The following is a 12,965-nucleotide window of genomic DNA, read 5'->3' as shown; positions in this document are numbered from 1 at the left end:
TAGGAAGACTGTTTGTGTACCCATTATTCTGATAGTGGAAGATTTTCTGGACTAGGTCCCGTGGGTTTTTTTGGCCCTCTTTTGGGGGTTTTCCCACGTTAAAATTCTTGTGTCTGATTATTTAATTTTTGCCATTATATTTGCTGCTTAGAGTATCTTTGGTGTTGTCCATTTACTTGCACAGGTTGTGGGAAAATTATTTTTGGTGCTTCTGCTGTTAGACAGGTTCTTGTTTAAACCTGTGTTGAGTTTTTCCCAACAAAGTGGTATCCAGAGCTTTGGTTGTTTATCTTTGTGTTGATTAAATGGAGGAAAATACTCATGGACCGAATATGGTCAAATTGAATTCCCAAAATTATTCAATTTGAAAGACCCTCATGGAAGATATGCTGTAAAGTAAGGACTTGTATGATCCTGTGGAAGGGGATAAATCCAAAGGTACTAAATCCGATGCTGAATGGAAGAAACTGAATCGGAAGGCAGTTGCTTTGATTAGGCAATGGCTTGATCTTAGCGTGTATCCACATGTTGACACCGAAACGAATGCCAAGAAGATGTGGAAGAAATTGAAGGAGTTATATGAGAGAAAGAATGTGCAAAACAAAGCATTCTTGATTAGAAAGCTTGTCAATATGAAGTATGTTGAAGGTAAATCAATGCCGGAGCACTTGAGCATTTTTCAAGAGACAGTGAACCAACTGACAAATAATGAAATTACTTTGAATGATGAGTTGCAAGCCTTGTTGTTGTTGAGCTCTTTGCCTGATAGTTGGGAAGTTCTGGTTGTGACACTGACTAACTCAACTCCAAAAGGAAAGTTGACGTTAGCAATGGTTAAAGAGAGTATGTTGAATGAAGAAGCCAGAAGAAGAGAACGAGGTTTGACTAATGCCTCCTCCCAGTCAGAAGCACTTGTTTCAGAGTCACGGGGGAGAAGTCAAAGTAGAAAACCTCACTGTTCTGACAGGTCAGAGAGTCAAAACAAGTCAAGAGGAAAATACAAGCCAAGAAAGGAGTTCATTTGTCACCATTATGGCAAGCTGTGGCATATCAAGAGGTATTGTAGGTTCTTGAAAAGAGAACAATCAAGGAAAAGAAACGAAGACAAAGGTAAAGATGGTGATAAAGAAACTGCTGCTATTGTTTATGAAGATATTCTTATCACATATGATGAAAATTATGTGAATCTTGTCTGTGATGATTCCACTTGGATTATGGACTCTGGTGCCTCATGTCATGTCACTCCGAGGCGTGAATTTTTCACTTCCTATACTGCTAGAAATTTTGGCAAGATCAAATTGGGAGATAAAGGAGTGTGTGATATCATTGGTATGGGTGATATGTGGCTTGAAACTAACATGGGATGCAAGTTGCAGTTGAAGAATGTTAGGCATGCGCCAGATATGTGGTTCAATCTCATTTCAGTGAAGGCATTAGATCAAGAAGGCTATTGCACTTCCTTTGGTAGTGAAAAATGTAAGATTACCAAAGCAGCTCTCATTGTTTCTAGAGAAGACAATAGTCTCACTACTCTCTACCGGTTGCAAGCAAAGTTGTGCAAAGAAGATGTGAATGTAGCTGATGATTCCTCTTCTGATTTGTGGCATATACGTCTTGGTCACTTGAGCGAGAAAGGACTAAGCGTCTTAGCCAAAAAGCACTCACTTCCCATGAAAGGTACAACTTTAAATACTTGCACTCATTGTTTTGTTGGAAAGCATGCTAGAGTATCATTTCATAATTCTGGACCTCATAGGAGATCACATGTTCTAGATTTAGTTCACACTGATGTTTGCACTATGAATGTTAAGACACTAGGTGGTGCATCATATTTTGTTACTTTTATTAATGATTATTCTCAAAGAGTGTGGGCTTTTGTCTTGAAATCTAAAGACCAGGTGCTCGGTATCTTCAAACACTTTCATGCAAGTGTTGAAAGAGAAACAGGAAGGAAATTGAAATGTGTTCGAGAAGATAATGGTGGTGAATACAGGGGTCCGTTTGAAGATTATTGTAAAAGACATGGGATCAAGCTTGAGAAGACGGTTCCTAAGACTCCTCAACATAATGGAGTTGCAGAGAGAATGAATCGCACTATCAATGATAGAGTCAGGTGTATGCTCTCTCATGCAAAGTTGCCTAAATCCTTTTGGGGTGAATCGATGAGGACTGCAGTAGATTTGATCAACCTTTCTCCTTCAGTTTCACTAAATGGTGATGTTCCAGAGAAAGTTTGGAGAGGGAAAGATGTCTCCAATAGTCACTTACGAGTGTTCGGCTACAGAGCTTTTGTTCATATTCCAAGAGATGAAAGGTCTAAACTTGATGGAAAGTCAAAGCATTGTATCTTCATGGGTTATGATCATGAAGACTTTGGTTACAGATTATGGGATCCGGTGAGCAAGAAGATAATTAGAAGCCGAGATGTGATTTTTCTTGAAGACCAAACTATTGAAGATCTTGAGAAGACAGATAAGCCAACAATAACTGTTAGACGTTCTGCTGATGATGAACCTGGTCCTTCCACTAGACCTCCTGTTGATGGGGGAGATGTACAAGTTGATAATGATGGTGATGATTTGCATGATGAACCTACACCTCAACCTGAGGTGCCAGATGTTGAAGTTCCACTTGAACCACCAGTTGAGCCTGAATTGAGAAGATCTACTAGAGATCGTCATCCTTCTCAGAAATATTCTCCTCATGAGTATGTGATGAACACTGAGACTGGGGTGCCAGAGTGCTACCAGGAAGCTATATCTGATGAGCATAAGGAAGATTGGTTGAAGGCCATGCAAGAAGAAATGAAATCCTTGCATGAGAATCATACTTTTGAATTGGTGAAGTTGCCGAAGGGTAAGAGAGCATTTAAGAATAAATGGATGTTCAAATTGAAAGCAGATGAAAATGTCTCAGGGCCAAGGTACAAAGCTCAATTGGTTGTGAAAGGCTTTGAGCAAAAGAAAGGTATTGATTTTGAGAAAGTTTTCTCTCTATTTGTGAAGATGTCCTCTATTCGAGTTGTGCTTGGATTGGCAGCTAGCTTGAATTTGGAGGTTGAGCAGCTTGATGTGAAAACTGCATTTCTTCACGGTGACATAGATAAAGAAATTTATATGGAGCAACCATAGGGTTTCGAGGTTAAAGGAAAGGAGCACCTTGTATGCAAGTTGAAGAAGAGCTTATATGGGCCAAAGCAAGCGCCAAGGCAGTGGTACACAAAGTTTGATTCTTTCATGGAAGGTCATGGGTACAATAAGACTTCTTCTGATCATTGTGTGTATGTTAAGAAATTCTCTGATGGTGATTTTATAATTCTCTTGCTTTATGTTGATGACATGTTGATTGTTGGTCATGGCACTAAGAAGATTGAAAGTCTTAAGAAAGACTTGAACAGATCCTTTGCTATGAAGGATTTGGGTCCTGCAAAGAAAATCCTTGGCATGAGTATCACTCGTGACAGGAAGAATGGAAAACTGTGGTTGTCACAGCAGAAGTACATTGAAAAGGTTTTAGAGAGGTTTAGCATGAGTAATTCGAAACCTGTTAGTACTCCACTTGCTAGTCATTTCAAGCTGAGTTCGCAGCAATGTCCTACAAGTGAGAAAGAAAAAGCAGAAATGAAGAAGATTCCATATGCATCTGCAGTTTGCAATTTGATGTATGCTATGGTTTGCACCAGGCCGGATATTGCTCATGCCGTTGGAGTTGTTAGTCGGTTTCTCTCTAATCCTGGCAAGAAACACTGGCAAGCAGTGAAGTGGATTCTCAGATACCTTAATGGTACTTCCAGAGTTTGTTTATGCTTTGGAAGCGGCCAACCTGTGTTGGATGGTTACACAGATGCGGATATGGCTGGGGATCTTGATTCAAGAAAGTCTACTTCTGGTTATATGATGACTTTTGCAGGGGGAGCTGTGTCGTGGCAATCTCGACTTCAGAAATGTGTTGCTTTGTCTACTACAGAGGCAGAATACATTGCTGTTGTTGAAGCTTCTAAGGAACTCTTGCGGATGAAGAAATTCCTACAAGAGTTAGGCATCAATCAAGAGAAGTTTGTGTTATTTTGTGACAGTCAGAGTGCTATCCATCTCAGCAAGAATCCGACGTTTCATTCCCGATTAAAGCACATAGAGGTGGGGTATCATTGGATACGTCAAGTGCTTGAGATGAAGTCATATGCACTTGAGAAGATCCATACTGATAATAATGGTTCAGATATGATGACTAAGAGTTTACCTATAGTGAAGTTTGATTCCTGCAAAGAGAAGGCGGGGTTGGTGGAGCAGCCTATCCCCACTTGAGTTGGTGAGGGGGAGATTTGTTAGTGGGTCCCCAACTAAGTGGGCCCACAAGCTTTAAAACAAAAAAAATAAAGAAAGTGGCATAAAGCCACGGAGAGAGAATGAGAGGCAAGTCCTCATTTTGAAACAAAAAGCAAATACAGAGAGAAGAGAGTTTTTTATCGGCGCCGAAGAGGAGAAGAATTTGGGGGAAAAGAGCATGGCCATCTTGATCACATTGACTTGGTAAACTTGCTCCATTTCTTATGAAATTTTAGTATGTTATTCTTGGTGTAGAGATGAACATTAGGATATAACTTGCTTGTTGTATTGCCTTCTCTTTTGCCTGATTTGAGATACCCACTTTGTGGAGGGTTTATGTTGATTCCATCAGTTTTGATGATGTATTTTGTTGATTGTTAAGATGCCCTAGTGTCACTAGGAAGACTGTTTGTGTACTCATTATTCTGATAGTGGAAGATTTTCTGGACTAGGTCCCGTGGGTTTTTTTGTCCCTCTTTTGGGGGTTTTCCCACGTTAAAATTCTGGTGTCTGATTATTTAATTTCTGCCATTATATTTGCTGCTTGGAGTATATTTGGTGTTGCCCATTTAATTGCACAGGTTGTGGAAAAATTATTTTTGGTGCTTCCGCTGTTAGACAGGTTCTTGTTTAAACCTGTGTTGAGTTTTTCCTAACACGTGGGGAGTCAAGATTCTCTGATCATAGACCTGTGTATAGCATATTCTCAGCAGAAGTTGATCAAAGAAGCTCTAGTGGCCAAAATATTTCAGCAAAACCAGCGTTCAACTTTCCAAAACCAGCAAAAGCAGCAACTACAAAACACTAAAATCTGCCTACAGCATTAAGCATTTAGCACATTATGAAACATTCCAAAACACTAAATCTTCACCCAGCAAAACCAGCAACTACAAAACAAAGCCATTAGAAAAATTGAACAAAAAAATTAGGAGCCATCAGCAACTAGTAAACCAGATAACAAACCAACAGAGCCATCAGTAAACTAACAGAGCAATCGAGCCATTGAGCAATTAGAAAATAGTCACACTAAAACAAAGTAACAAACTAACAGGGGGAACGAGCCATCAGTAAAGATGAAGACCAAAAATTAAAAACAGTCACACTAAAAATGGAACAAAAATTGAAGAAGAAGACCGAAGAAGAAGACCAAAGAACAACAATTTTAGAACTTCAAAGTTCAAACCAAGAAGATGACCGAACAATCAGTGAAGAAAAATAGTAAAATACCTAGAAGAACAGAGCTGGCGACGGAGGCATGAACAGAACTAGCGACGGAGGCAGGAACAGAGCTTGCGACAGAGGAACAGAGCTACGCGACAGAGGCAGGAGGCGAGTCCGATGACTGTGCTTCCACTGCTGAGAGTTTGAGATGTTAGCTGAGTGAGGGACCGAGTGAGCTTCGAAGCTCCAACCGGCGACGGCGTCAGGAGCAGTTCGGCGGCTGAACGAAAGGGAGGGATTGAGCTCGCCGGTGTTGAGAGGAACGGCCAGCTCGAGGGTGATGGGAGGGACGAGAGAGGGAGTGTGTGTTGCACCGTTGGAGAATTGGAGGGAGTTGGGGTTGGTAGGGTTGGGGTGTTCTACTGAATGCTAAACGCCTGCGTTTTGGCCTTTTTGGGCAAAGTAAGAAAATCGGCCGGGTCCCGATTCAGTCCAACCGACCGGTTCTCAATCAGTTCAACGGTTTAAAAATGGTTTTAATTTTGGCGGTTTTTAATATTGAACCAAACCGTAAAGATTACCGGTTTACGGTTAAACCGCTCGGACCGGCCGGTCCATTCCGATTTTCAGAATCTTGATTATTCATGTCAAATTCAACCGTAAAATATTAAACTTATTTAAAACATTAAAAGTTAAATTAGAATTTGACTCACATTAAAATCTCAAATAATACTTTATTCTAATCTTATATTTTAATTATGTTATAAATAACCAATAATCCTGAATATTTTTTACCTCTCAAATACATGATCCATCTTAAATGTAAGGAGAGATTTGGGATAATAAAATTATTTTCTCACACATACATTCAAAATTTTTCCCATTTCAATTGCATTTTCGTCGTACAATATTATAAATTTGCAAACAAATAATTGTATCTAGCCTTCAAAAATTGAGAACTTTAATTCCATGACATGCAGGTCCATTAGAAAGTAGAATAATAAGCGAAGTAAGACTAAAGTAAGATTATTACGTAATAATTCCTTCAGCCAAATCAAATAAATCCGAAGTTAACTTCAAGACGATTCTTCTTTATCTTTATTGCAGCACAAGAATAATCTCTGTAGATAGTCACACTTTAGGCGGTGTATGTGTTCCCACCAATTGAGTCTTTAAATTTGTCTGTCTAGATTAAGTGTGGTTGAAATTTAAATTTAAATAATTAAATATAAATATTTAATTTTTAAAATAATTAAATAATTTTAATCTTAAAATAGTATATTTTTATTTTTTTTATAATTAAACTAAAATAGTTATACTCTTTCTAAAATTAAATTAAATTAAATTTTTAATTAAATTAAATAACTTTAATCTTAAGAAATAATATAATCTTTTAAATATAAATTTTGAATATTTCAAACAATTAAACCACTCTTATTTTAAAAGGATATTATCTTTTTAAAATTAATTACAAAATTATTTTACTCTTTTTATATTTAAATTAATTAAATTTAATATTAAAATATATTTTAGTTTTTCAAATTAATGATAAAAAATATTTTTTATTTTTTATTTTTGTTATAATTTAGTAACAATTTATATTAACTCAAAAATAAAATAAATTTAAATTAAAACAATAAAATGAAAAGATTGTAGCTAAACAAAATTTTGATGTTTTTTCCTTCTTTTTATTCGTGACTCAGGAGTACTAAAACTCCATATATAGATGTTTTCTCTTTTTAATAATTAAAGAGTTCTAAAATTTCATATTTTGTTGGAGTATCAAATTACGCGCTAAGAAGAGCTTCTCAAGTTAGTTTATACTTATCAAAATAAAAAAAATTATTACAACTTCGAATATTAATTAATATTTAAATTTAATTCTTACATTAATGTTTATTGTAATGTTTTTAAATTTTAAAAATTATTTTATCAAATGCACATCTTGTTATTTATATTTATTAAAAATTATTTTTAATTTAATTTACTAAACATAAATATTATAATTTAAAAAAATTAACTTTTAAAAATTAATTTTTATAAATTACTCTTAAAAAATAAAAACTTTACTAAATTAAGTCTCAACATCAGTGCCATTAAAGGTTATATTAATATTTAAATATATTAATTATTCATATCAAGTACAACCGTAAAATATTAAACTCATTTAGAATATTAAAAGCTAAATTAGAAGTTAACATTTTTCCAGTTCAATTGTATTTTGGTCTTACAATATTATAAGTTTGCAAACAAATGATTGTATAATTGTATTAGCCTTCAAAAATTATGAACTTCAATTCCATTACATTACATGCAGGTTCATTAGAAAGTAGAGCAATAAGTGAAATAAGACTAAAATAAGACTACTATATAATAATTCCTTCAGCCAAATCAAATAAATATGAAATTGTCTTCAAGACAATTCTTCTTTGTCTACATTGCAGTACAAGAATAATCTTTGCAGGTCGTCACACCTCAAGCATTGTATGTGTTCCATCAGCTGGGCTTCCAAACTTGTCTGTCTAGATTAGGTGTGATTGAAATTTAAATTTAAATAATTAAACAACTCTAATTTTAAAATGGTATATTTTTATTTTCTATAATTAAACTAAAATGAATTGTGCTCTTTTTAAATTAAATTAAATTAAATTTTTAATTAAATTAAATAACTTTAATTTTAAAAAGTAATATAATCTTTTAAATATAAATTTTGAATCTTTCAAACAATTAAACAACTCTTATTTTAAGAGGATATTTTCATTTTAAAATTATTTTAACTTTTTTATAATTAAGTTAAATTTTTAATTAAAATTAAATAAATTTAATATTAAAAGATATTTTAGTTTTAAAAATTAATGATAAAAAATATTTTTTATTTTTTTAGTTTTATTTTTATTTTTATTTTTTATTTTTGTTATAATTTAATAATAATTTAATATCAACTCAAAAATATATTTAAATTAAAACAATAAAATGAAAAGATTGTAAGTAAACAAAATTTTGATGTTCTTTTTTTTCTTCTCTCTCCAGAATACTAAAACTTTATATACAGACATTTCCTCTTTCTTACAATGAAAGAGTGCTAGAATTTCATATTAATTTGGAATATAAAATTAACTTTTTAAATTAGCTTTTACTTATCAAAATTAAAAAAATTATTATAATTTTATACATTAATTAATATTTAAATTTAATACTTATATTAATATTTATTATAATACTTTTTAAATTTTAAAAATTATTTTATCAGATATACTTTTTACTTATGTTTATTAAAAATTATTTTTAATTTAATTTATCAAATATAAACACTATAAATTTTAAAAACACTAACTTTTAGAAACTAAATTTTATAAACTATTTTTAAAGACTAAAAACTTTACTAAATTAAATCTCAACGTCAATTTTACTTACAATCAAACGTTATATTAACTTTTAAATATATTAATTATTTATGTCAAATTCAAGCGTAAAACATTAAACTCATTTAAAACATTAAAAGCTAAATTAAAATTTAACTCACGTTAAAATTCCAAATAATACTTTATTCTAATCTTATATTTCAATTATGTTATAAATAACTAATAATCTTAAATAGTTTTTCACTTCTCAAATACACCCACCATTTGAAGACATTTAACAATATAAAATTATTTTCTCACGTTTATATTAAAAAAAATTTAGATTTTGCATTATAAAATTAGTTTCTCACACATATATTGAAAATTTTTTCCAGTTCAGTTCAATTGCATTTTTGTCAGACAATATTATTAAGTTTGCAAATGATTATATCTAACCTTCAAAAATTGTGAACTTCAGTTCCATGACATGCAGGTTCATTGGAAAGTAGAGCAATAAGTTAAGTAAGACTAGAAGTAAGAATACTACATAATAATTCCTTCGACCAAATCAAATAAACCCAAAGTTGTCTCCAAGACAATTCTTCTTTATCTACATTGTAGCACATCATCACACCTCAGGCAGTGTATGTGTTCCCACCCGCTGGGCCTCCAAAATCCCTGTTTGGAACGTCTCTAGGCTGGTAGTCCCTATTGGGAGCATTGTTCGACCATCCTGCGTTTGGTGGAACTCCGCCCATGTTCTGGTTTGGTGGAACCCCGCCCATGTTCTGGTTTGGAGGCACTCCTCCTCCCATGTTGCCGCCATAGTTATTCTGTGGCACACCTCCCATTTGACCATAGCCACTGTTTGGAGGCGCAGCCCCCGTGTTAGGAGGTGGGTTGCGGGGAGGATAGGCACCTGGTGCATTCTGAGGATGGTATCCGCCAGCATTTTGAGGTGCATATCCACCTGCATTTTGAGGAGAATATCCACCTGGGCCGCTAGGAGGAGCATATCCACCTTGGTTGTTGGGAGCGTATCCACCTGGGCTGCCAGGAGGAGTGTATCCACCTGGGCTGCCAGGAGGAGTGTATCCACCTTGGCCGCCAGGAGGAGCATATCCGCCTTGGTTGTTGGGAGGGTATGCACCTGGGTTGTTGGGTGGTGCACCACTCATGTTAGGACCAGGACCAGGGCCAGCACCAGGATTTGGCACGGGAGGCCTACCCTGCATGTCTCGGTTCACCACATTTTCCCTCCTCCTATCAAAGTTTCTTGACCTGTCAGCATTCCGAGGCCTGTCATTGCGCCTGTTCCTTTCATTTGCTCTGGCATTGTTTCTAACCCACTCCTCGTGATACTTGGGATCATATGGTACAGCTTGTCCATTGATGAAGGGTTCACCTGGTGAAGGAACCAAAAAAATCCATAATGCATTAGCCAATAGCCAACGCCATAAAAATTAGGCATCATGACATACCATGTTAAAAAGCCTAAGAATTGTTTATCACGATTTTCCAGTTGGGGGAGTACATGAATTAAGAGAAAGAAACATAACACGTGCACACGAGTATATACACAAACAAACATGAGCAAGGTGACAAAACAAGGGACTTTACCTCCGTAATCTTTTTCCTTGACATTCAAATACGAGTCAGGAAGTACCCAACGAACTCTAGGCAACTCTGCAATTTCAACCAAAAAACAAAAATCAAAACCTATTAGCAAAGACAACAAAAATAGAAACCAGAAAAAGAGAGTTGGGAAGTATATTTATTAACCTTTGATTTTGTATGAAAGTTCTTCGGATACAAGTGCCCCAAACGCAAAGTAGTGCCTAGTTGAAACCGAATATATCTTCATCCTTGCTTCTTCTTCACTGCACCCCAAAAAAATAAAAAATAAAAAATACCAAATGATCAGAGCTAAGACCGCAAAAACATTTTATACAACCATTACAATAATAATCATAAGAATCCTCATCTCAAATAGCAACAGACACACAGTTCCAAATTTTAATAGAACACAAATAGCTCTAGCACTGCCCTTCTTCAAAGCTCAATAAAAAAACGTCCAATTATGAGTTAATTTCTTTAGTGTTACTTTTTCTATGAACTACTAATAACAGAATACGAGCACATTCCCTAACTTCCTTGAAATAATTGTTCTTCAACCCTAAGAACATATAGATAGTTTTTGTTGCTGCCAATTTATTAAGATTAGAAAAAAGGTATATTTTTTTTCATTTTACATATATCTTAATTACAGAAGGTAAACAACAGTAATTAAATAACAGCATATCGAATTACATAGAAGAACACTGTAAAATGTTAGAACCACAAAAAAAGAAACTTAATTAACACTTAGGTTTCTGATGATCACCTTCCAATGACTTGAGCTAGGGTTTTGATATAGGAATCAATGATCTCATCGCGGGTTGGGTCTCCTTCAGGCTTCTCCATGACGACGAGCCAGTGCTCGAAGTCGCAACCGTCGAGTAGGATAGTTTCCTTCGGTGGACGGTTGGACCAGTTGGGGTTAGGGTCGTTAAGCGAGGAGGTGGAGGCGCGGGTGGAGAAGAGGGCGGAAGAGGAACGAGGAGGATGGAGGAGGATGCGGAAGGTGGGGTAGGCGACGGAGGCAAGAGGGCGGAGGCGGCGGAGGAAGAAACCAGCAGCGAGAGAGGTGGTGGTAGAGGAAGAGAGTGAGCGAGAGATGAAAGGGGTTAGGGTTAGGGATTTGGGGATGATTCGAGAGAAGATCTGAGTCGCCATCGTTTCGAGGAAGAAGAAGAAGAAGAAAAAGGTTCAGAGCTCAGAATTGAGTGTGAGAGTCTGGAAAAGGGGTTTAGGGTTTTGTTGTTATAAGCTGAGGAGTGAGGGGGATTGGGTTTTTTTTGTTGTTCCGGAATAGTCCTTTTGTGTCTTTTAACAAAATTGAATGTGAAATATAAAATATCTTTATGCTGAATATACGGTATTTTCCAACATTTTTGTTTTTCATTTTTGTGTATTAAATATCATTATCTTTTCTTGTATGAGAGAGACTTTTTCAGTTTTTTTTTTAATGAATAATTTAATAATTTAATTATTTTATTTACTAAAATATGTAATTTGTAACATATTTACTAATTTGTATAATTTTAGATTGTTATCAATAAAACAATATATAATATAATTATTATATCATTTTATTATTTTTAAATTATTTACTTAAGTTGTTATTTTTTAAATTTTAAATTATTTACAAATTATTTTTTTAAATTATAAATTATTATTGATTTAAGTTGTTATTTTTAAATTTTAAATTATTTATTCATAAATTAAAATTTAAAAAAATAATTTAAATTTATTTTTAAACTAATAAATTCACATTATTATTGTGATTTATAACTAAATGCGGATTAGTTTTCAATTTTCACGTAATAACGATAATAATTAGGTTGTTATAATTTTAAATTTTTAAATACTTTTTAAATAAAATCATTCCTAATTTAATAATATTAAATAAAATCATTCTTAATCTAACAATATTCTTACGTTAATGTAAAAAATGATATCTTGCGTAAATTTGTTTATACTTTTCAAATAAAATTATTTTTAATTTAACAATTTTTTTCTGTTAATTTCTACTGATATCTTTATTTAGTTTAATAAATAAATCATTTTTAATCTAACCAGTTTTTTGCGTTAGTTTTATATTTGTCATTTATAAATTATTATTATAGGATAATGAATATAAATTAAACTCGTTGATTAATTTTAAAATTTTATTTATTAATTATAACTTATTATTTACTTACGTTGTTATTTTTTAAATTTTAAATACGTTTTTTTAGATTGTTAGATATTTAATTTTTAATATTGCTAGATAATTTAAAAAATTGCCGTTTATAAATTGTAAGTTATTTGAGTTAATAGTCAAAATCGTCTCTAAAATATACTTCGATCTCCATTTTTATTCCCGAAAGATAAAATTAATCAAATTCGTCCCCAAAAGATAACCAACCTGGTCGCATTAGTCCTTCCGTCATCTCCTGCACTGAGGTGGCTAACTCTTGCTTACTTGGCCTGTTAACTAGCAGCGTGGCACTCGTTTAATGTACCCTCTTATTGCTGATAAGATAAGTTACTTACA

The 12,965-nt window shown here is 33.8% G+C and overlaps 1 protein-coding gene across 1 annotated transcript; it reads right to left on the bottom strand.

The window, feature by feature from the left end:
* Positions 1-9,253: 9,253 nt before the first annotated feature.
* On the bottom strand, positions 9,254-11,710 carry LOC130941706 (multiple organellar RNA editing factor 8, chloroplastic/mitochondrial-like). The gene is made up of 4 exons (XM_057870284.1): positions 11,211-11,710; positions 10,610-10,707; positions 10,448-10,513; positions 9,254-10,232 (listed from the first exon to the last, which is right to left on the bottom strand). The coding sequence occupies exons 1-4, from the start codon at positions 11,600-11,602 to the stop codon at positions 9,463-9,465; spliced, it is 1,326 nt and encodes a 441-aa protein (XP_057726267.1). The 5' UTR covers positions 11,603-11,710; the 3' UTR covers positions 9,254-9,462.
* Between the last annotated feature and the right edge of the window lie 1,255 nt (positions 11,711-12,965).

The sequence above is a fragment of the Arachis stenosperma genome, chromosome 7 (genome assembly GCF_014773155.1).
Source record: "Arachis stenosperma cultivar V10309 chromosome 7, arast.V10309.gnm1.PFL2, whole genome shotgun sequence".
Classification (NCBI taxonomy): Eukaryota; Viridiplantae; Streptophyta; class Magnoliopsida; order Fabales; family Fabaceae; genus Arachis; species Arachis stenosperma.
This window is presented reverse-complemented; position numbering and strand designations above follow the sequence as displayed.